The following is a 25375-nucleotide window of genomic DNA, read 5'->3' as shown; positions in this document are numbered from 1 at the left end:
GACGAGTTCATTTTGGTCTAATTTTCATGCAGTCTGACTTCATGTAAGTGCAATTTAGTCTGAAAAGAGTTGATTTGAGTGTTTGTGGTTTTAGGAAATTACGGCATTCTTATACCTTCACGCCTTCAAGCTATATTGGTCAAAACCTTGGCGCAACCGTCGGCTATGACGTCATATTTGTCATCGCTGAACAATCGCAAAAGTTCACGCGCAAATAACAAGATACGCATGCCAGTATTTTCTGCCAGTCTGATATGTGTTCTCACGCCTGGAGGAAAACCACGAACCGTGGCCGCCATTATTGTTCAAAAAGGCTTGGTTTGATCAAATCGGTGAAAAGGGGGTGAAATAAGAGAGAACACGGGGCGATGAAAGCAAATAGAACAAGTTTGCTTTGTGTGAAAACCAATGTAATTTTAAAGACTCATTGCTAACACTAACAGAGCTGGCAGAAGTAATCGCGTGTAATCTCTAATCTCAAATCGTCAACTTAAACTAGTAAGAATGTCATGCAATAAAAAATAACACAGGGAAACAAGTTTATTCACCATTTCTCGTCGAATCATTAAACATCAGTGGCCTTGATTTTTTTTCATTTTACATTAATTGATTGTTATTCCATTTTATGACATTATTATTCCATGTATCATTTTATGACTTGGCAGTTTTAGCTTGTCTCTTCTGGAAATAAAGCAATCTTGTCCATGCTGCTTTGCAGCAAACCAGCAACTAGAACAGAAAAAATTCATGTAATTTACTGCACATGATAAAGTGCCTTTGTGACAAAAACGACATCACTGACATAACTTAAATGGTTCTGGTACCGAGGGACGAGGGTAACTCTTTAAGCACGTTTAGAGAGCTTTCAATAAGAAGGTGTTCAATGAGAAAAAAGGAGTTCGTCGTAAATTTTCGTTGAAATTTCTCGATGCAAGTACACGTATTTATTTTATATGAAACTGAGGTCAGGTGCTGGTAGGCAGTTTCTTAAATTTTCTAGTCATTTTGCTATCAAAAGTTTCTTACATGTTTCTTAAATTTGTTAGGTAATGATTTTTTTAAACGTGTTTCCAAGGTAAAGTAAATAGTTCACTCACATTCAGAGATAAACTAACAAAGTGATCAAGAAATTTTGTTTTCCTAGAATGACTAACTCTGTTGAGATCTGTAAACAATTAAGCTCGTTGAACTTCATCAATGTCAAGTTGAAGTCAAAACAAATTTTTAAATGGAAACTACCTGAGTGTGCAATTTACTGAGAATGAATGCAAACTGCATGTCAAGTGTAGTGTCGCAAGATACAGTGATGTTCAATGTCAAGACTTTTTCGAGTGTAAACTCGAAAAATTAAAGCTGCAAATTATAAAAGTTACTTATCTTTTTTTAATTTGGGTAGGGTTGTTTTTCAACTTTCGAAAATGTTGAAAATGAATGTACTCGAATGACACGCTCTATAGCTACCCGAGGTACAAGAGCCTGGGATAGTCAAAGGATATAGGGAATGGTGAAAGAAGGGAGATACAAGACTCTGGATCCTCGCCTCTACATTTCTCCCTAGTTTTCCTTCGCAATTTCTCTCCACAGTTTTTACTTATATTGAGTCTTTGAGGCTCGGGTACTCAGAGTACACCATGTGCACTCTGACAGGCAGAGAAAAATCTCCTACACATCAGATTTTGGATTATCTGTGATGTCTTCAGAAAGACGTTTCATGCAATGCCTTAACATCATCTTTGTAACCTTAATTTTTTTTATCTAGCATGTTGTCATTCATAAAATGATTTCAAGGTGGCATCTTACATCTTGAATTATGCAGTAAAAACAAAAACAAGGCCCTAGTGGCTTGTTTTATAGTCATGGCAGCAAACGGGCACAAGAAACACAAAAATACATCCTGTAGCCATTTGCGACTAATGTGGGACCTTGTGTACCAAAGGCCTGAGGTACCAGAGATACTGCAAAAGAACATTGTAAGCAACAGGAAGGGAAGCAAGGGGAGCCAGCCGCCCTCTTAAATGATCAGAATACTGATGTTTTTGAAAATGTACCAGTATCATAAGCATATCTCAAATTTCATATTTCTTTTAAAAAAAGGGGCGTTTTATGGCATCCCAAAGGGCTTGCTCATGATAATTCTTTCAGACCCCTTCCGCCAGGCTGGCTTCGTTTGCCCCCAGTCCATTTAACTTAGCAACGCTGCCTACTTGTTGTAAGGTGTGACGTTCGCAGGTTACTTCTTCAGCAATCCAACTATGTGACAAAGAAGTTAGAGCAAAATTATCTGTCATTCGGGCCCCTATCTGTCCCTCGGGATTATTATGCTGTTTGGGGGTATTCTTTGAGAGCCTGCTCACAGCAGAAAACGATTTAGCTGCTCCCACCTACAAACAAGTTTAATTTTTCCTACCTGTTTATAACTGCTTTCTGAATCGATTACTCATCAATAGGTTGCAATTTCTAGCAACTGATTGCCGAGGTTACGAGGATGTCTCTTGTCTATATTGATCAGATAGTATTTATGCACCTTAAAATTTCAACCAATGTCCAATGTTCTAATATTTTGAGCAACGGCTGCAGATTTCTTAACATTGTTCTTATTCTAAAATCTATATCTCAACAACTGATTAGCTGATAAAATTTGTTTTGTTAAGTAAACAGGGGAATAAAATGTGTTACCATTGAAACACACGTTGCTACCGTCTTTTTTACCGTTTTTTCTAAACATTTTCACGTTCTTACGATGTTCCTATTATTGGCAAACCGAGCCCCGGTGCTCTTATAAAGTAGACTGTTCACTGTCCAACGAGAAAGAAACGGCATTTGTAGTTGAGAACAGTGTGGTAGCAGTTTCCCAAGTAAAGACTTCACATCTAAACTTCGAAAGATAATTCAATTCAATATGATACAATCTTTCCGCACCCCGTTTTAACGCTTCCAGTTAGTAATAAAAAACCGTTAGGCATTAATCGTTCTAGAAAGGGCCTACTTTGGCATGATTTTAGGCCAAAGTCGAAAAAATGGATCATATACATTAATCCAGATCGGAAAGACCATTGAATCCGTCTTGGACTGCTGGAAATTAGATAAATCACAACACAAATATTATGTCACCATTCTGAGAGCGAGACTACTTCAATTCGTAACCGAGAACTTCCGTCGTCCCACTCACCCAGGATTAAGAAGTGCGGTTTTAAAGGAAAGGGAGGAAACTGCTTCAGAACAAGAGACAAAAAGGTACATACCTTCGGATCACATTTCCCCAATGAAGAATTGGCAATTGTGTATTCATGTCTAGAAAATGGAGATTTTATTATTTAATCCAAATTCATTACGGGCGGATACACAGTAAGGTCCTTAAAAAGCTACATTGATCCTTAAAGAAATGAAAACTAAAGTTTTAAGTCTAGATCGAATATAGCACACTAAGAAAGGATAGTGACATTGGAAAGCGACTGGGCACCTTTGGAAAACGTAGTGGAGTATCTGAGCATTCAAAATGCAGCAGGGAGCCCATTGGCATCGAAAAAATAGGTGATGCAGCCCCCCACACCCAATCAGGCAAAATTTATCTAATTTGAGAGCATTTCTATCAATGAAAAAAAATTTGGCAGTTTTTGATGATCTCCAGCTAGGCGCATCATTCCTAACGATTTTATTAACGTAAAGGAAATAAAACTGAAGACGTTGAAACGGCCACCAACGGGCCACCAAAAATTGGCCGCATTAACAAGGAAGCGTCGAATTTATGAGTTTAAGTGGTAGATGTTAATAAAAATATCCTAGGCATCTGTTAGATGTTAATTTAAGAAAACTTCTAGAGAATGTAGATGAAATTGTAAAAAAAGGTCTACAAACAAAACAAGACAAGAATGTAGTTGGCACAACGTGAACTAGCAAGCACAAAGCAATGAACAGGGATCATTTGGCGTTTTCTACCAAAATCAGGATGCAAAGCAAATGTGAGATTGTTGGAAAGCTGTAAATTGAGGTGGTGGGTACGGTATTGCGTTTACAGACTTGCGGAACATAAAAAATGTGTTAAACTTCAGAAGAGCCTACTGGATACGGACAATAACCTCTCTGTGAAGCACAACCACCAAACATACCAAAGTCTAAGATTTAAATAGCAAGAAGCAAGCGGGAAGAAAAAAAGCAAGCGATTTCAATAATGAAAAGTTCCTATTCAAAATTAAAGGGATTATTTGATGTTAATGCAGTTTTGCTAAATACAAATGGCCGCATTAACGGGGTGAAATTATAAAGAATCCTGTTATTTGGGATCGCAAAATGTGGCCGTTGGCCGTATTAAGGGGCGCCGCATCAACGGATTTTTTATGAAACTATGTATGGCCGTTTTTCCGGGCCAAACAAAAGTGCCCGTAATAACGAAGTGACCGTATTAACGAAGTGTCCGAAAGGCGGGGTTCCACTGTATAACTAAGTGTATAATAATTTGCTCTCCTTACCAAACTTGTAACTTTCTTAGTTTTAGGATATTGGATAATAAAGGAAACAACAAAATATGCAAGAGTTTTTTACCTAATTATATGAGCTGCAGATCTGAACTTTCCAGTTTGTATTAAACTATGTGCATGATACAAACGACAATGTGATGCCAAAATAGGATTACCAAGTTTTGATGCCACTGTCAGTTGCTTCAGTGAGATATTACCAGCTATTTTGGCCTGAAAAAATACAAAACAGTCGTTCTAACTAAATGTAAAAAATATGCAAAGATTCATTTATAAATGAAAGCATACAGGCTAAACCAGTGCTTTTAAAAAAGTCACACAAAAATATTTCTTTATAACGTTTTTTCAGCATTGGGTGGGGGGGGGGGGGGGCTAGGGCTATCTCTCTCACTCTTTCCCTAAGTATCTTGTCTTTGCAGGACCTTGATTGTCATTGATCTCCCCAAGACTCTGTCTCCAGATGATCTCAGGATAGTTTCACTAGACACACCCATCCACGAACTTAAACTATTACAGGGCGCTATCACATAATTATAAAAACACAAAGCTTCCATCCTAAAGCAAAATCAGTATGAATGATGTTTTTACAGCATTGGGTGGGGGCAGGGGGCTAGGGTTATCTCTCTCACTCTTTCCCTAAGTATCTTGTCTTTGCAGGACCTTGATTGTCATTGATCTCCCCAACATTCTGTCTCCAGATGATCTCAGGATAGTTTCGCTAGACACACCCATCCACGAACTTAAACTATTACAGGGCGCTATCACATTATTATAAAAATGCAAAGGTTCCGTCCTGAAGGAAAATCAGTATGAATGAGATACTAAGACTTACATGGTTTGTTGACCATTCACCTAGTGATGAATAAGCTCCACCAAGAGTTGAAAGGCAAGCAAGGATATATTCGAGACAGAATTTTTGATGAACAAGAGGCATCAGTAGGGACGACCTAATTAAGAAAAAGCATCAGAGTCATTGTATAGGTGCAGCTAAAAAACCACGTAAGCTTCCAAGAAACATGGCTGATAGAAGACACTACTCATAAGAAGCCAAATTTAGAAGTTTTCAATTTTAAAAACTTTGCATTTAAATTAACCTTAAGTTAACTAGATCAGTTATGATTAAATTCATGCATTTTTGCAAAGTTAATTTACTGCATTTCAAAATTAGAAAACTGCAAGTAATACAGAAAAAGATTAAGCCAGAAGTTCTGGAGTGTTTTAGAATATTTTACTTCATAATTTTGCTATGCTTGTAAATTGTTGACAGAGTACTCTCACGGAAACCAGAATACTCAAACAAAAATACTTGAGCTAGTGCAAAAAATCCTCTTTTTGAAGATAAGAGTTTCACAATGAATAAATTCACAATAGTACCACAAGTAAAATCCTCTTTGGTTAAACAAAATCATATATTTAAGCTGAAAGGGTATAATTTATATTCCTTACATACTTAAATATAAAAATATGTAAAGCAGTAAAAATTCCTATGCTTAAAGTCAAACTCAACTCCTATAGGACAAATTTTCAATACAATGTTGCAGAATAGGACAGTGCTTTACATTTACTGGTTGATGGTTGCAGATTGGAACAAAGCCTGCAGTTGAAGGAACAAAGCATGCGGTTTTCTATGTAAGATTGTACATAAGAAAATTAAGAAAACATTGTTCTTCAGTTATTCACTATATTTTCAAGCTAGAAAATGCTGTGTCTTAGGAGTATTGTATTTGCATGCACAAGTTTTTAACAGAAACATATCAAATTCACGTTTGGAAAAATTTTCAATGCGTTTTTGCAAATTCGGTTAAAGCAGGCTTGTGTTCCAGTGGGAATATCGACAAAATGTTCCAGAATTGTTTTTCCTTACCACTTCAATTCTGCCTCTAAATTCCGGAGTTGTGGCGGGCTAAGTGCAATTATTGTCAACGATACTCTGTTCTTATATACTTTTGTATCATTATCTGTTTTTCCGTCTATCGAGATGTTATTTATCCATGCATTTGAATGCCTTCTTCTTGTAACAATATTTCTCTGATTGAGGGTGTAATCTTCACAATAAAATCTTTCATTATCTTCCAGATCATGTAGCAACCATAAAATAAATCCTTTTCGAAAAGCTTTACTTCTTTTTAGTTCAACTCTTAGACATGATGCTAATTCCCAGTGAACAATCATTTCTATAACCAAATCAGAAGTTCGGTGTACATTACTTTCATTACAGTCCAGATTCTTCTTTGGCTTTGCTAGGCAGGTGTGCTTCCTGGCTTTTTGACGAAATCTGAAGTCCATTTCATCATTATTACTAGTTGGCCTAACTAAAATTTCCGGATGTTTATCATTCGATGTTAACCCGCATAAAAATCTCAGATGGACAAGAAGCCGCATTATTTTGTTCGAGAAACTGAACTTCAAAAATTTCACGATGGTGAGCTACCATCTTTTCCTGTACACGAGGCTTCCTGGGCTAGAGGCTTGTCAAAAACAGCCTTTGGAAGTTTCAAATTATATTTTTTAGAGGAAAAGAAAATCATTAAAATGCTCACCAAAATTCGATTGCTAAGAAATCATGAAACATTAGAATATGAGCAGTGTGTTCTCCGGGGGTGAAAGAAGCCTTTTCCCCTTAAAGAGGTTTTTGTTTCAAGACAGGAAGGAATATCCACTGCAGAAAACAACCAGGCAAATTTGTTATAAGATAACTCGTGCCGAGATGGTTTTGAAAACTAGCTTGGACTAATGATCACTTTGGGTTCTTTGTGTCTTTCTTATATTTTGCTATACTCCCGAATTTACTACAGGTTGCCTAGTCTGATTCATGGATTATATTTTGCCCCTTCCCACCTAGACTGTACAGTTGTACAGTATATCAAAGACTGTGATCAATCGCAAACATTGAGCCTAGTATAGACGGGTGAAATCATCAAATTTGAGTTATGGAACTTGTTTTTGTGAAAAAGTTAATCAAATGATTTGCCATCATTAAACTTCTGATGAAACCAAAAGCATTTTTCCGAAGACACTGTACAAAAAAAAGGCAACGCTAACACCTCGATAAAATGGTTATTATCTCCTGGAAATTAGCATATGTTAGTGTATTACTCAAGACATCAGCAGACATTTCTATTGCGGCCTATTGGTTATTATGACAATCTTCAAAATGCTAGCTTGATAGAGGTGAGGAGTAAAAAACACTGGATTTTGATAGACTTTACAGCTTAGTTAACGTTGATAAACCTTGGTAAATTACGGTAAATATACTCACTTTAGAAATTGATTTATTACTACAGCATACAAGGCATTGAAGTTGGATCGCAAGGGTACGAGTTTGGTTCTATTACCAGGAAGGAAAACTATTAAGATTTCAGCTTTTCTACTTTTACGCATCTGCCCCTTCAAAATTTGGTTACAACCATTGGCAAAAAGGATAAGGAGCCAAATACTTTTTTGAATCAATATAAACTTCTGGGCAAAGTTTGACAAGAGGACACCAGATCTATGTTGCAAGCTGTCTGTGCAAACCTGAAAGGAGTATGGTTGAAACAAAGGGGACAAATTATAGTATACATAACGATGGCAGTAGGTACAGCCTCGCACTTTTTCTCAAGCAAATACTCGGATTCAAAGGCAAAGAGGGACGTAGGAAGCATCGGAGGGCAACATTTTGAAGGCACACGATCACGCCCATTGACAGTAAAGAGAAAATTTGCTGCAACTTTTATCTATCAGGGGGCATTGAACTCCATAAGTAAAACATGATCGTGCTAAATATTACATATTGCTGTTTTTATGATTTACAGTAAGAAGCCTTGGCCTTGTCACACAAGTAAAGAGCACAAACTTTCTCAAAAATGGGAGGGCTAGTCTCCCCGATGTTGACTGGTTCCTACGTCCCAGTTAAGGATTAAAAGTGTTCGAAATCTGTACAATCCTATTAATAATCAATTGAGTGCCATTAATCCATCTTTATATTTCGGTAAATGTACTTGATAAACTTGAGAGAGGCGAAGAACCCTACTGTTCCAAGCATGAGAAAGAATATGTAACAGACAAGCAGCGTGTAGCCGAAGAACTGCAAAGACTGCATGAAGCCAAACATGTTTGATCTCTTCACATAGAAATAAATCGAATATGCGAAGATAAAGAAACCAGTTGAGCTGAAAACGAACGAACATCGATTAGATGGCAACTAAGATAAAAATACAATCACAAAAGGCTTACTGATAACAATATAATGTCGTTAGTTAGAATAATACAAAAAGAGCCAGAGGATAGTATGCAAATGTGGCAAAGGCAAGGCCCACCAAGAATAGGGGCAGGGGGCAGATTTCCTCAGATCCCGAGCCCAAAGCGCTAAGTTTTCTAACATGTGTTCTAAAGAGTTCTAACAAAGTTCCTAACAATTACAATCACTGTTTTAATGATGTCATCACGGGTCCCATCTTTCTTTTTGGCCTACGCCCTAAGAAGCTCTCGGCGGGTCTGACAGAGGCAGCGAAATCTGTCTTCGACAAGTAGGGGATGGAAAGCCGTGCTAAACAGGGAACTTAATATGGACAAAAAAAATCAGCTTGGAGGGGACGTGAGGTAAATGGAAAATAGCGGGGTCATTCGATTTTTCGAAAGGGGACTCTCCGGCCAGGAAATCTCTCACGGGACGCTTTTAAACGGGCTTGCCACACAAGGGTTGCATCATACAACATGATACTATGATTGCCATTTTACTATGTGCTTCATAAATAACAATATCACACGGCAACATATAAGATGAACGCAATGCACGCGTCACTATTAGAAAAAATATACTAATATAACTTTAGGTTAAAGATCGTAGAATTAACTCTATTTGATTTTGCAGCCAATCTAAAACCATGTAGTTCAGCGCTGACAGACGCACGGGTTCCAAGAGCTGACATAAAAACCTTGATTTGCGTTGGAGAAAATAGGCCTATACATAAAGTTAATGGAAAGTACGTTTGTTTACTCACCCAGAGCACACGATTGAAGTCCACCACCAGCGATGATCTTCTGCAGACAGCTGGAAGTAGGTCAAGGCGACGGATATGCTGGCCGTGACACTAAGCAAAATCATGAATACAACCAAAAGTATCCCATACAAGGTGTACTGTTCACGACCCCAGAGTGTAGAGAAGATGTAGTACAGTTCAACTGATATTGCACTGAAAGAGAAATTGCATTAACCAAATGACGATCCCCTGTATCAAAGACATATTTCGATCAACTAATTACATCTTAGGCGTTGTCTACAAAAAAAATCTATCTAGGTTCAGGGTTAATTAGCCCGGGGTAAGCCTAGCAGCGTCAAACGGGTTAACTAGCAAGTGAGTTGAGCTTAGGCTATTTTAATTCATGCATATATAGGCTCAACAAAGGGAGAATTCAACAGTCGTAAGCAAGCATAACGGTAAACGAATTCTCAGCCAGGGAAGGTTGCGTTTACATTGCAAAAAGTGTTCCTTGTGTTAATTTGAATCTGGCTAACTAGTATGGTGTTGTCAGCTTGTTGGCCTCTACTTCGGATTAACTAAGGTGTATCTTGCACCTTGGTGGAACTGTTGGGAAGAAGCGCCATGTGAATGCCGAATTAGCAATTAGTGGTGCTTTATTTGCTGCTAGGAAGGGGGTGCCTCACTCGATAGAAGACTTCTACTTGTTCGTTACCCCCAGAAGATCCCAGATCTATCATGGATCTCTTTCTTCAAAAACGTAGCAAATCGTTCTTGCAACAATCTTGAGATACCCAGTTAAAAATTTCATTTCAAGACGTGTTACAAAACTCTTCAAGAAACATAAATCATTTACATTAAGAAAATTGAAAATAAATCCATTTACATTTTTGACTGAATAAATGTATCCAGACAGTACACGGGCACTAGTGAGATCAAAATATGCTGTTTTCAATTCAATTTTTACCAGAATCTTTATTGATGGAGAACGTGGATTTAGCACAATCATACAAAAATCAAGATTGAATGTAATTTTGATCCAAAGATTCGTCATAATTAAAGATTAGATTGATTTGGTGCTTCTAATTTTCAGATTTTAAGTTTTTGAACGTTTGCATTACCTGAATGGCAGAAATCCTCCAACAATCATGTGCATAAATGTTCTACGATACCTGGCAAAGAATTGAGGGGGAAAGTCAAGATTTGAATAGAAAGCCAGAGAGCGAAAAGTAGAACAAAAAGTTTATTTTCAGTGGCAGCTTTAACGTTGTTTATTTTAGATAAACGAATTCATTCATATGAAAAGATTGAATTGATACCAACTAATTTTAAAGTCAAAATCCATTTGACGCAAAACGTCTCTGTGACTGACTTCTATTACAATGACACCAGAACTGGCAAAAACAAGGGCGGACACTTGGTCAAATATGGGGGGGGGCAAGCCTGTTGTTTTAATAAGATGACGTCACATTTCCACATTGTTTTGGAACAAAAGACGATTGTTCTTCAAATAATAGGGGGGGCAACCGCCCCCCATCCCCCCAGGTGTTCGCCACTGGGCAAAACCAAGCTACACCACAGCATGTTATCTACAAACCATATGTATATGGAATCACACCGATTCGAAAAATCTAATCTAGCTTTCAACTGCTAAAAAGAAATCTGGAAATTTTACCAAAGATCTTTGAAGACGTTTTCACTTACCAAGGCTTGGATGGGATTTCACGTGGGATATTTTTCGTCCTGCACGGGGCCTCAAAACCAGAAGTCCAGTTTTTGCCAAAAATTCCCCCAAGAACAGTTAAGGGAAATCCAACTAAAACCAAACGGACAAAATCATAATTAACATCTTTGGAACTCGCTAAAAATATCTTATATTGAGACTTTTTGTGAATTCTTCAAAGGTACCAATAAAAGTGAGAGGAAATTTTAACCCAGCTTCTTAGGCCAAAATGAATCCTTACCTTACGTGACAATTTAGTTAACACATAGCCAAACAATTACAGCCAAATTATATTATTTTAACTACAAGGCATAGGCGTTAGGGTGACAAAAATAGGGCTGCAAGTCTACTATATTTAAACAAATTTGTCGAAGCCTGGTGATCTTAATGTCCCATTAGCTAATAATTCTGACCACTTGTTCACCTCAAGGGGAACTGAAGCATCTAGCAACAATTTAATCTAAAGACACCTCAATTTATAAACACCGTAACGGATTGGAATAGTTGATAAGCTCACTTAAATAGGGAAGGCTCTAATCAAGCTGAAACTAATCTAAACTAGCATTGTTATTAACGCACTTTGATGTTTGTGACCAGAGACTAAGAGAAGGAATTATTAGGAATAAGCTGTTCAGGACAATTTACATCTATCCTAGATCAAAACATTTTTCCTCTTCGTACTGCAATGGCAATTTTCATTGATCTTACCTATACTATCTTCCCTGCCAAAGATTGGACTCGACTTTTTACAAAAAGTATGCGATTTTGAATGCATCTAAACATCGATAAAAACTAACATGACAGTGATTTAAATGCAAGATGAAAGGACTTGCCTAATATCCAGATAAGCAAAAGAAGGACGATGGTTGTGAATGGCAGGGCTTGTGTGGATTGGTTGTACCAAGCTACCGAGTTGATCACACTCCAAATCAGGAAGAACGGAACTGAAAAATAGAGTCGAATTCGCATATTTCACATATTCTACTCACATGTTCTACATGTGATACAGAAGAATCCCGGGGCTTAGGGGCTTAATTGGCAAAGCTTTCTTTGCCAATTAATATAAGAACCACTATGTAAAAGTAAAGAAGCCATTTCAGCCTGTTACTGATAATCACAAGCGGGTTTTACTGTATGATATGGCTCAGTAAGGCTTAATTCTTAATATACATGAACAGCGGAAAGTTTTGCACCATTCTCAAAGCACATATTGCCCACCGCACCTCAGTATTACTAGACACGTAGTAATGAGCAGAAGGTATAAGAAAATTTATCATCAGGTGCGGATCGAAAGTAACATAATCAAACTAGAAAAAAGACCACACGTTTGATTGGTTATTTGCTTTTGACCAATCAGTGACCAATCAGTGACACAGAATAGAGAAAAGCAAAGCACTAAATAAGCCTTTTTTCCATTCTGTAGTCAAAGTGTCTGAATATGGAAAGAAATTCTTCCTGTCTAACCAACTTTGGATTATTTGGTATGATATTGTAGACAGGAAGTCCTAAATGAAGGAAGGTCATTCATACTCAAGGATCGCGTGTAATATAAAAATATTGGCGAAGTGACTCATGCCGTTCGAAAACGCACTACATGACCAAGTTTGACCAGATTCACTTTCCAAGGACATTTCACTAACAAAAGTTGAAAAGTTTAATAAAGAATGAGGGAATTCTTTTTGCTCATCTCATCTGCTGTCGTGTTAATAAAAACCTGTCTGCAGCTTTCTTCCACGTAACTAATCCACGATTAAACCTATTACCATGAAAGTGATGAATTTACATACCTGAAAACAGGGAAGCAGTTAGGACAAGATTCCACGCCCATTTGTCCCCCGCGATCTGCTTATAAAAACTGTTTGACACAAAGCCGGAGACAACTAGAAATTTAAAGATGAATAAAGTGTCAGCCTGGAGAAAAAACAAAATCCTGAAAGCACTTGACAGCTGCCTTTTATTAAAACACCCCTTGCTTTACAATCGAGCTTAGGCACTATCAATTTTTATTAAACTTTCGATAAGTGGAATTCAACAGAAGTTAACCTAAACGGACTAACGATGTTTTGAAAACATGAGCTGCCACGATGTAACATATAAAAAACATAGCATACATAACAAACAGTGCAAGCAAATAAAGAAAAATAACCGATAGGTACAAAGAGGCAAGAAAAGATGGGACAAAAATTGAGTCGTCGAAAACAAATCAAAATGAGTGAGATATTATTCATAGATGTATAGATAGTTTGAAATGCTTTTCTCTAGGATTATCACCATATCATAAAGAATAAATTTATGCCTAATAATCATACCTAATTTGATGAAAAATCAAATTATAAAATCTAGTAACTCTTTTCGATAGAGTCACGCAAAGCCTTTGTCTATACAAACTAACCCGGGTTCACCACAGGTTGAGTCAGCCCATCTTTAGTGGCGAGTTCGTCTTGGGTCTAGCCTGGTCAGTGGCCTGGACTAGCCTTGTTAAAATGCCTTTGAAACGAAAACTTGGGTTTTAGATTGGCTTTGATCATTTATAGTGAGAAGGGTACATTTAAATCAATATACATGAAGTACTTACAGCAGGTTAGGGCGTATAACAACACAGCAGCAGTGTTCATCGATCCATGCCTTGAAAGTGACGTAATTTCTTATATATTCGAGAAGTTATCATGATGACGATAAAATAGATAATAAAATAAGTGTAAAGTCTAGCTGATTGAGTGTTCATTACTCTGTCTGTTAAAGAGAGAGTATTCTCGGTGGCAGGGGCGCGGTGGGAACTTTCGTAGGCCGGGAAAATCAAGTTTTTAGGGGCACACCATTTTGATGCTGATCGTTTCTCGTTGTCATCACGTATCTTATGTTGGAAATGAGTGTCGCAGAGGTAGCGTTGGGCCTTACTTCACTTGTTTTTTCTCACACATCTGATTTTACCATTGACAAAGGCTTAAAAGGAAGAAAAATCTAAGGGGCCCACATGAAAAGTTTTAGTGGGCCTACCGGGAAATTTCCCGAGTCCCGTAGGGCCACCACGCCCCTACTCGATCCTGCAAACTCGCTGCGAACTCATGGAGTATCTTTTTATTCTGATTTGATCGATCGACTGTTTCAAGACAACTACACCAGCGGTGAAGCAGCCAATCTTTTGATCATTGCTTTTGACAGCGATCTCTTGCTTTAAAATGTCAACGGCGTTTCCCGTTGTTCCCCTCTAACAGCTTTTTACCAAACACGAGCCCTTGCCTTACAATCACAAAACCTCGCATTTAATATACCGCTTAATATTTCGCCGAATTCAGAAACAAATAAAAGAACATACTTTCAAGTGCCATAAATATAGAAGGTTGTAATCTAAATGGATTGCTTTCTCAAACTTATGTTGAAATGACAATTACCTGTGAACATTGAACATTCCAAAAAGAGCCATGGTGATAATTCCAAGACCCAGTGTAAGAAATTGACTACCATTTCCTACAAAACAGATAAAAAATAAAATGATTAAAATTGGTCTCATATATTCATGGGAAACTAGGACTGATAGATTTTGCAATGCCTTATTTTGTTAACATATTTCATTTTACATCCCAATATAAATTATCTTCTCTATGTTGGCTTCAATTTAATTCGTTTAGAGGACATATTGCTATAGCCTCCTTTTGATCTAGAAGGTTGATCTTTTGATAATGGCGGATAAGCAACAGGGCGCTTAGTTCTCTAATCCAACAAATGAATTTTGATTTAGTAGAAAGCAGCCTAGCCACTAAGTTCGTCTTCAAACAATCATTATAAAGCCAGAAAAAAATTGCCTAGAAGTGATCCGAAATTAGTTTTAATTCATCCTAACTCAACTCAGTTTCTTGAAACGTGACTGCTACTATCAACAGAACATTTTGGAAACAATTAACATTCTAAATAATGGGCATTACACCCTTGATTTTTAGCACTGTCGTAGAGTGATGGAAGAGATATGAGCAAAGGGAATTTTTATGAGCCAACATCATATGCTAAGTCACATGACCACTTTCGTGGCTGAGCCAATCACTGCCTAGCCTGGTTTGCTTGCTTCTGTATGAGTGATTATTCTTTTGCCTCTCTTTCAGCCATCAACCTCTTAAACAATTTTACAAGAGTTCAACCATAAAACATCGCACCCTTTCCTAACGAGAGACATATGCTTATAGAAAATTACATTCTACAGTTCCTAAATAGTACAAATTTCATGTTATATATTGATGGGGAGTTGCTGTTGTTAATTATCAAAATAGGAGACAGGATTCCTATATTCAATTTGTCGAAATGAAATTGAAAGAAAAGCAAATCGACAAGAGAACCTCCGATCCTTACATGTCGTCAAAATCATTATTGGAAGGCACATATACTGAAAGAGGCTGCAGTAAAAAAACAGCACAGAAACGAAATGAATTAATTTCCGTACCTAAAACTGAACAAAGTAAACTTCGATGTTTCGGAAACCTGAAAACATCAGCATTTATCATCTTCCATCCACAGTCGTCTTGCTCTGAAAAAAAGAAATGGAAGCTTTGCATAGGTATCTTGTGATAAACGGGACAAAGACAGCTGTTGGATTTATAGATTATATAGCTTATCTTCTGTATAAGTGGAAGTGGCTTCTGGCATATCTCTTTCATTATGTTAATGATTGTTTGATGTTAGTGCTGTGCCTTTTGAGGAGTGTATGGCTTGCAGTGGATCATTTGATCACGTTGGGTCAACTAAAAACACATTCTTCAATGTTTCTTCACAACTGTGCGTACTTCAATGCTTGCTTAACGAGCGACGATAACTGGTTCTTACTTCTGTTACCTTGTACGTAAACCAAGTCATAAATGAAGATAACTGTAACAAATTATGATGGTTTCTTGGCATCTTTATCAACTTACCATTGTAAACTACCAAATACCTTACCAACTTCTGCCACAAACAAACTAACGATAGCTAGGCAAGAAGTGTTCTAAGCAAAATCAATCCATAGGACACAACGGTAAAGGTAGAGTTTTCATGCGAAAATATTCAGAAAAATACAAAGAAGAATTCATCAGAAAAGAAACCAAAACACAGTGGTTACAGATTTATACTCTTATGAAAAAAATTTCCAAACACGCAACATAACAAACTCCAATCCCGAACTTGATTTGTAATGTAGGGTTGATACCAAACCAAAATACATCTTGGAAACAACACTTCACAACATAAACATTAAATTTACAAACCTTGCTCTCCTACTTCTTCTTCTACGACATTATATCTTGAGAAGTCATTCTTCAAAACCCTCATCTGAAATCGATACAAATGGTTTAAAAATTTCATATAAAGGCAGACCCAGACATTAAACCCAGACATTGAAAAAATAGGATAGTAATGGGTGTGATTCATCTTAAAAAAGATTTGATACCTGTGATTTTGCAGTAATTAAATACTTTTTGTTACGTATCTTACTTCCCTTTGCCTTGTTAATTGTATTTTAGCTACTTAAAACACTATTCATACGTAAATTTAATTGTCATTAGTTCTGTAAAACATGTTTTAGTCAATTTAGTCATTATCGCTCGCTCCCTGGGGTATCGTCCTTGTAGAGTGGTTAAAGTAATATAAATCGGTATCTCGTCAGTGCAAGATTTTACTGAGTATATAAAAAAGTTCTAATTAAAAGAAAGAATGAAATATATCTTTGTTTAGAGACTATGGTTTGTTATCATCACTTAAGCAAAATTCCGAGGCCCTTGTCTTGTTAAAAGCACAATGTATATCAACCATTGTAAATATACTGAATAGAGTCCAACAGAATCGAGGAAATAACTGCAGACATGGTGCCTCAAGAAAAACTGCTACCTATGTGCCACTGTTTTATTAAAATAAATATTTTTCCGATGAGGTAGGTGATTGAAAGCAGGAGTGAATTGGACTGTTCTGTTCAAGGGGTTAGAGTGTTCATAACGTTTTTTAGGCGTTAAGTTTACACCAAAATCCAGACAACTTTCGTTTAGGAGCAGGATGACACCTCCGTAAGTTACTTTCAAGAACATAAACCTGAATACAGCTGATTCTGTTACTAAAAAATAATATCTTTTTACTTTTTACTCTTCTTCTGCTTTATAGTTTGTTTCATAAATGTCCGTCTTTTTGCTCAGCAAGAGAAGATACTTTAAACTTGTTCTTTTTTAGGAGTGCTTCTAGTAAAAACAGCACTTTCCTTTTTAAAATGTTCTTAGGGAATTGTCTAAACCTAGATATCTTTCATATATCAACTCAACTTTTAAGTAGTTACGAAGTAACATTTCGTCTTGCTTTGCATTTCAACAAAGGTAGTGAGTGATACATTTGCTTTGAAAATAAGGTGTAATTACCAATATTATCGAGACGAAGCCAATCAGAAGAAAAACGAGTACTGCTGAGTTTATGATTGACAACCAATGAATCTAAAGTAGAAAAAGTAAATAAATCAGGAAGATCAGAGAATCTTCTCTAGTTTGAATGCTCTTCTGAAACAAACTCTATAATGATCTATAAACGCTAAATAACTATAAGGATCTTTAAGGAACATTTAAATTGCAAGTAGAAATAGGCGATCAATGATTAATGATAATTGACTTATGACAAAATAAATCCTGATCAATGATTGTTGAACACTTATCAATGATTCATGATCGCTGATCAATGACCATGTTAGCTCATCAGTGATCAAGAAAAATAATCGCTGATCGACGATGGCTGATCACTTATCAATGATTCATGATCGCTGATCAATGACCATGTTAGCTCATCAGTGATCAAGAAAAATAATCGCTGATCGATGATAGTTGGTCATAGAGGACCAATTATTGCTGATCGCTGTCTAAGGACTATGGTCAACGATTGCTGGCGATTGATGATTCTGAAAAATCATATCACAAATAATCATAGAAACCTCATTCTTATATTAGAACGAACACGAAAGTACTGGTATATCCGAATTTAATTTAAGTAAGAATATAAACACCGAGATAGTAACAACCAAATACGAAAAAATGAAATTCAACTGTTGACTTTTACCAAAAACAACAATTAAATGCTTACTTCGAGGCTCTTCGGGAAAAATCCACTGGCCTTGCTTCTGGTAAGCCTCTCTGAATATGGAACGCTAAAGCGAACAGGAAAACAACGCAATGATACCCTCATAATCGCATATTGATTGCATAAAGAGACAATCTAGGTTTCTGAGGCTCAAAAGAGGCCAATCTGTCCATAGATTTAGATCTATCAATAGTTATAAACCAAAAGACCAAATGCAAGGGGTTGCAAAAGACGTCATCTCTTTCAAATACACCCTTAACAGAATACGGTCATCTTTTGCTCTTTTTACAAATTTCCTTCTTTAAATATCTTCTAAACTGACAATCATAGGCAAATAAATGTGCAGTTTAATAACCTCCATTCCAAAGCTGCATTAAAGAAAAGCGCACGTGGAAAGGTGTAAATAAAAGTATAAAGTAAAGGTTTCTCGGTAAAATTTGTGGGTAAAAAATTATGAAGCAATGTCTCGACAAAATCCTTATATTTTGCCTATTCTTAAAAAAATAGAAGAAAATTGACACCTGACCTTACTGCATATTTTGAAGAACATTAACACCTTACCACAACAGACAAAAATGACAAATATAATGACGTTTCTTAACTTCAAATCAACTTCAAGTCAATTTAAATCAAAATTTAACTACAAGCCTAGAATGTTTGTATAAAGACACTGCGTACCGTATTTCCTAAATAAACGCTCCCCCCGTCAGGCATCCTTTTGGAAGAATCCCAACAAGGGGAAATAACTAAAAGTAAAGGAGTGGCTTTGGACGAAAGAACATTGAATGAATGATCAAAATGATTCTAAGTTTGGATTACGGAACTATTCTTATTAGGTATTTGGGTTTGCGGATTTGTTGGACGAGAGAAAATTAAAACACAATTTTTTAGAATTTTGCTTTGTAAGGAGACACCAACAGAACATGAACAAAAAAATTGATGTAATAATTACTTCGTTTCTGTCCATGAAACACTGTAGGTGTAAGATAAGTCCAGTGGCAATCCTTGTGGGTCTGCCAAGTCCACTGGCTGGTGTCCATAAGTGCTGACATTGGCAGATATCACCTGAAACCAAAATCCAACCTTGCAATTAATTAAACAAATCAACAAGATTAATGTCTGCCTTTGTTGATTCTACTCAGCCTCCATAGATGCCAATTGTGTGGGGAATACAGAGCTGGAGCACTCCTGGTAGTTTTACAAGAGGGCCACAACACATATCCAGTAAGTTTTCTCTATTTAAGGAATTGAAAGCAAATATAGTTTCTTTAGCAGTCAAGATTTTCTATCAAAAATGCATTTAGTCCTCAACTTTTCAACTTGCAATGAAATTTTTGAGCACTTTGCAATTCTATGAGTCCCTTTTTACAACTACATTTTATTGTTGAATTTTGCAACTCATCTAGGAGAATATTAAGTCAGAATCTTTGCTAAAACCCAAAACTATGTTTTATGGCACGCTAATAAAAAATGATTATCAAGCAATCATCCAGATATTAAGTGACTTTCACAGCCACATTTTGTATTATCTATGCCAAATACAGGGAATTAGCGATAATAAAAAGGGGCAACAAAGTGAAGGCTTCTGAGACGGATAATCGCATGATCAAACTGAGTGGATGGAGGGACATTGTAACAAATGTCCTGTGGAACCCAGCTAAACTTTTACAAATCAGTATATGAAGATGTGCTAGAGCTATCGTTGAAGAAATATTCTACAGCATGGTTATAAAATTATCGTACTTACAAATTACTGATGAAAATATTTATCCTTCATTTACAGCAAGTCTCTGAACTGCAAGTCATGCATTGAATCTGAGCTATCTTGTTGCCTTATGCAAAAAATCTAGTTTACTGTTTAGGATCAAAACAACTTGATACATTTGGATTTTACCCTGGCAGTGTGTTAAAATTTGCTTAACTTGTACGTAAACCAAAATATTTAAACCGTTGCAAAGCTTTTCAGCTGATAGTAAGGGAGTAACTAAAACCGTGCAAAAAGCTGTTCAAACATTGCCAATATTCGAAATTAGCATACCTGATCATTGTTGTACTCAAAGTTGAAGTTCAAGTGGTTCCAAAGGAAAACTTTATGCTTGTGAGGCAAAAAGCCACTTTCTTCCAGGTGGCCAATGAAGCCTCTAACAGGTAATTCATCTAACAGAAAATAAAAGGGTATGATGCTAAAATTGCATGAAGATATTGCCAGGTATTCCCAGGGGGCAGACAGGCATTACTTTCCTTGGAGTAAAGCTACTGAGATCAAAGGAGGTTGTTTGGTGAGATTAATAAACTTTAGAATACAACATAGAGCCTCTATATACAGGTGGAAGGAGGGTTTGGATTCAGATTCCAGTAGCTCTTGCCAGTTTACTACTGTGACAATTCAAACTATCCATACCTCTGTTACAGAGTTCCTAAGTGGTGAAATCACAAAAATATATTTTTTGAGAGTTTTTGGACTTGAAGCCCATAAACTTAAAGAGCATCAGGAAAAACCTCTAAATCTGCAAAAAGAGTTGAATTTGTTACAATATGACCACCAAAGTGCATGCTCTTTTTGGCAACACAAAAAACCCCTGTAATTTGGCCTCTCTTCATAACTTTATCAACAGTGCAAAAATAACAGTAACCCATTGACAAACTTCAAATCTTTCATTGGCCATATCTCACCTGATTTTTGACATATCTGACTAATTTTACATATTTAGAAGTATGGTATTGTTTTATGCAACGCGGTTGAAATTCAAAAACTCTGAAAATATATTGTTTATGATTTTATACTCACGAACTCTATTACATCACAAACATTTTTTACTTGATGGGGTTTTGCAAGCATAGATTCATTTCAATTTTGCATTAACAGTGAACCATTTCAAATATAAGCTTAGATTGAGGAGAATTCAAAAGTTTTTTATTCAAGATTTTAGGAGGAAGACCTTTTATTTCTGAATCCCATAAGCTAAAGGTCCTAACACATACTGTTACCTAATGGAGAGAGACTTGTAATATGCAGTTTTTGAAAAGATATGAGTAAATGGTGGGAATTAATACACAGCAAGCAAGAAAAAAGCTGTGTACATCATTAGATTCTTTAGCTTGTATTCTTTTAATCTTGCTTTAGGTAGCCACATTCTACTATTTGTTAATTGGATAATAATATAAAAATAAGCATACCTATAATGAACTCGTAGTAATAAAGCTCTTCAATAGCATGCTTCAATTGCTCTATGTCCTTTTGTTTCAACTGAACTTTACACAGTAATTTATCATTATAATTTTCTGTAAGAGAAGAAATGATAGGTGTTATTAAAATGCTATAAATGCTAAACTTTCACTATACTTGACTTTAGGTTGCATAAGTTCTTTAATTATGTAACATACAGATAATAATAATCAATTTGTTTCACAAAAACAATTCTTCTGTCTCTGAAAAACAATGTTCTTTATTTATTGATTCATCAAACCTACCTTTTCTTATTTCATTTGATTGGCAAAATGCTTTGTTAGCAACTGAAAATCTTACAAAGTCTTCAAAATATTTTTTCTAGAATGAAACTGTGCAAATGGCTTTAAAATGAAAACCATTTTCTCATTTTTCACTGGTCTGTCACTTTTGATTCATGATTTGATTAGATTTGGAAATAGAACTGAAGTGGCTATTTGTTCAGTTCTTCTCTAAATAATGGCAATCATCTTGGATTCTAATGAGAATAGTAGAAAATAATATTCTGTGAAATTGCTTCAACATAAAACAATTATTGGTTCTTAATAGGTTGTCAGTTTTATCTCAAATCTAGATAAAAAGAGGATCAAGGGCACAATATTATTGGCCGGTTTCCTAGCAAATTTGCCGCAAATAGATTGCAAGTTTGTGTTTATTTTCACAAATGCATTTTGTGTTTATTTTTTTTCTATTTGTTAACAGTTTCAACAAATAACTAACATGAACTAGTTCTGTCATGGACAAGTTATTATAACCAGAAGAGATATTAATCCTGAAACCTTAGCATGAAACCTTAGCAAGCCAAAATAAGAGATAAATTTCACAGTAAGCTGAGCTACCTTTGAATTTCAAGTCATACAGAGCAACTGCCATTCGATCTCCATCTAGCACTTCACCAAGAGTCAAGCTTTTGTGCTCCACCTTAACAAACAAATTTCTTATTAAGTAAGAGCTAAAACCAAAGCTAAAGAAGATGTGCTCTTGAAGGAATTTGATACTGCCTAAGGACTTTTGGCATATGGTCAAAAGGCTTTCCAATACATCCCTTCCAGAAGTCGGGACTTTTCGCATGTATTAGCTCTAGAATTACCACGGTTATCCATGTAGTAGGTACAATCAAATAAACGATAACTGATTTAATGAGCCATTCGCAGTTTCACAGTACAAGTGCTTATACTTAGACATGCATGGCTTAATCTTTGAGACAAGCATATGACTACTGGCAGGATCAACCAGATAACAGCATCAGCTTTTGCTCGCGCAGCAGTGTGCGCCAGCGGAAGACAATTATTCTAATACCCTAGAACTATCCCTTGGCATTTGATCTTAAAAAAATTAATTGAAACTTCTGACATTATAAATCTTCTTTATGACGTATCTAAGATCTAGATTTTAAAATATAATATAAATATCAAAATTTGGTCAAATCAGCACATTTCATGTTATGTCTTTTGTTGTATTGTTCACAGTAATCATCCCACAAAAACAGCCATTGAAAATATTGTCTAATAGAATTAAGGTCACACTCCCATATACAAAGAAATAATGTGTTCCTACCAATAAAAAAAGGCTAGATGTTTGCGAATTTAAGATATGCTACTCAGGGGCCAGTGGACAGAATAAAACAACATGCACCTGCAGAATGAAGCAAAAACTGTTCCAGGAAGCAAACAGCTGTACATTCATATTAATTTTATCAATGTTTATACTCTGAAAAGTGTTTGAAATAATAATATAAACATAAAATCATTTTTTCAATAAAAAAAGTTTTCATATCAAATTTGATATATAATAAACATAATATATATATAGATGACTGATGATTCCTTGCAATTAAATGAAAAATAAAAATGACATGTTACTGCAACTTTTTTTAAAAAGATTTAGTATGACAGGTTGTTACCATTCTCAACAATGAAGAAATAATATTGAAAATGAAAAACCAAATGAGAAATCATTATGGATGGACAATTTTTTGCTAGGAATTACTGCTAGGCACACTGTTGCTATCCACATTTGTCCTTTGTGAGTTGAATTTAAATGTACAGTGGAATTAAGCCAGTGTTATACATTTTTTTGGTTTGGTAGAGCAATATCATTGTTTTGATAAACAAAATACTATTTATTGTCTTGGTAAACCAACTAACAGCATAGCAGTGTTCCTCTGATGTTATGTAAATTCAACACTTTGATTATCAGCTACCAAGACCTACCTTATCTGGTCTGCATACAGGCAGTGAATAGTAGTGATATGTCTCTTGTGGATTAAAGTAGGGACCAACTTTGTTCACATAAATTGGAACCTGCAAAAAAGCAAGAAGCCTTTTTAACTTGTTTAAGAGATCGTGAGTTTTTAAAAGTGTTATCAGAAGTTTAAACATAACCAACTCACAGACTAAGTATTTCCAAAATTTTCAGTTAAGTTCGCCAAAATTTTCAGTTAAGGTCTTAAATATATCTAAAATAATTAGGCGTAGTTAAAAATAATAGAACAGAGTGCATGCCGCTCTGAAAACTTCTATAAACATGTATTCACCAGTAAAAAAATGCCCTTATAAGCTTCAAATAAAACTTTTACAAAAATTAAGACACAATGAGGTATCTAGAGTATTTCATCTACTATCTAGGAGGAGAGGAAACATTTACAGTCAATATTTTTCCTTTATGGGCTGTTCGCACTTATTCGCGTTCAACTCCAGTATACAGATAATTTTAAGTTCGGTTTAGATTCCCTACCTTTTCATTTTCTTTATAACTGGCAGCTTCAGCAGATAAGATGGCGAACGTGACAGCAACTAAAGAATAAATCATGTCCATATCGCTCCAGCTATGGACCCTTTGATTTTGAAAAATTAGGCCCGCTACTGTTTCTGCACCTTAAAAAGGCTAGCCTCGTTTAAACTTCGTAGGTAGCAATCTTTTGACGTGGCTTCAAAAGAAATTCGACGTATTCACGCAAATATAAGTTTTGGTTCAAAATAAACAAGAAAGTACACAAATGTGTATTATTATAAGCTACAAAAGCAATTCAGCACTTTTACACTTTATGAAAAAGTTTAAATTGGCCTGAACTTGTGAGCAACGTTGGTAACGTTTCCCCCAGTATAAGGCGCCCCAGTATACGGTCCAGCCCCAGTATAGGGATTGTCAATCAAGATTATGTTCTTAAGTGCCGCCAAAGCCGTTTCGGTTCGTTATCGTCGCGATGATAGATGAAAGTTATTTCAAGTCACAGCGGCTTCTCGGCCAGTAGACATTCAGCCATACACTTTCAGCAAGCGGCCATGTTGTAACAGCCGTACATGAAAGACATTCGCGTAGCTCACCTTTAAAAGATTATACTGGGGATTTTTATGAACTAGAAGTTAGAAGAAAGAGGGTTTCGCTATGTTCTCAAGGTTGCAAATCAACCTTTTGATTATATGCAGCATTCTGAAAATCAAGTCCACATGTCACATTGCGTTATTTGCTTGTTCAAAAATTATCTTCCCCAAGAACTACACCTCGGTTGTGGGAGACACGCGCGGGGCCTTCACCCCCGGGTCAGACATAGAGGATTCTCAGAGTAGCGCGGACCTCTGTACACTTTTGCATAAATTTTGCCTCTTGTATGACCGATTATACCTTTAAAACTCATACAAAATATAAGTTTAGCTGTTTAAGTTTCGTTTTATTTTGTTCGTACCAAGTTTTGGTGCGACTATCGAGCCGAGTAACGTGGGAGCCTTTAGCAAGAATATAGGGCTCGCTCGTTCAGCTGACAACTACGGGGGTCAAATTGTTTCTAGGATACAGTTTTGAAAAAATTTTGACTGAAACTGTTTCGCCGGCCAATTGAAATCGGTGCACTTGCGTTTAAATTTTATTTGTTTTATTGTTTTGTGGGGTTCCTGGTGTTTAATGTTGCTTGCCTTGTTTATATGAC

At 36.1% G+C, this 25375-nt stretch overlaps 2 protein-coding genes across 2 annotated transcripts; both read right to left on the bottom strand.

Moving 5' to 3' along the window:
* Positions 1 to 532: 532 nt before the first annotated feature.
* On the bottom strand, positions 533 to 7383 carry LOC135689363 (uncharacterized). Its single transcript, XM_065206557.2, has 5 exons — positions 6337 to 7383; positions 5305 to 5419; positions 4540 to 4685; positions 3243 to 3291; positions 533 to 729 (listed from the first exon to the last, which is right to left on the bottom strand). The coding sequence occupies exons 1-5, from the start codon at positions 6852 to 6854 to the stop codon at positions 652 to 654; spliced, it is 906 nt and encodes a 301-aa protein (XP_065062629.2). The 5' UTR covers positions 6855 to 7383; the 3' UTR covers positions 533 to 651.
* A 127-nt stretch (positions 7384 to 7510) lies between these two features.
* On the bottom strand, positions 7511 to 24520 carry LOC135689358 (transmembrane 9 superfamily member 1). The gene is made up of 18 exons (XM_065206547.2): positions 24187 to 24520; positions 23664 to 23753; positions 22290 to 22371; positions 21402 to 21506; positions 20263 to 20381; positions 19177 to 19289; positions 18228 to 18291; positions 17519 to 17590; positions 16385 to 16448; positions 15589 to 15672; positions 14549 to 14624; positions 13732 to 13781; positions 12944 to 13036; positions 11990 to 12100; positions 11138 to 11249; positions 10555 to 10605; positions 9455 to 9646; positions 7511 to 8623 (listed from the first exon to the last, which is right to left on the bottom strand). The coding sequence occupies exons 1-18, from the start codon at positions 24265 to 24267 to the stop codon at positions 8422 to 8424; spliced, it is 1761 nt and encodes a 586-aa protein (XP_065062619.1). The 5' UTR covers positions 24268 to 24520; the 3' UTR covers positions 7511 to 8421.
* Positions 24521 to 25375: the final 855 nt, after the last annotated feature.

This window comes from Rhopilema esculentum, chromosome 5 (genome assembly GCF_057945365.1).
Source record: "Rhopilema esculentum isolate cy_ngs chromosome 5, ASM5794536v1, whole genome shotgun sequence".
NCBI lineage: Eukaryota > Metazoa > Cnidaria > Scyphozoa > Rhizostomeae > Rhizostomatidae > Rhopilema > Rhopilema esculentum.
This window is presented reverse-complemented; position numbering and strand designations above follow the sequence as displayed.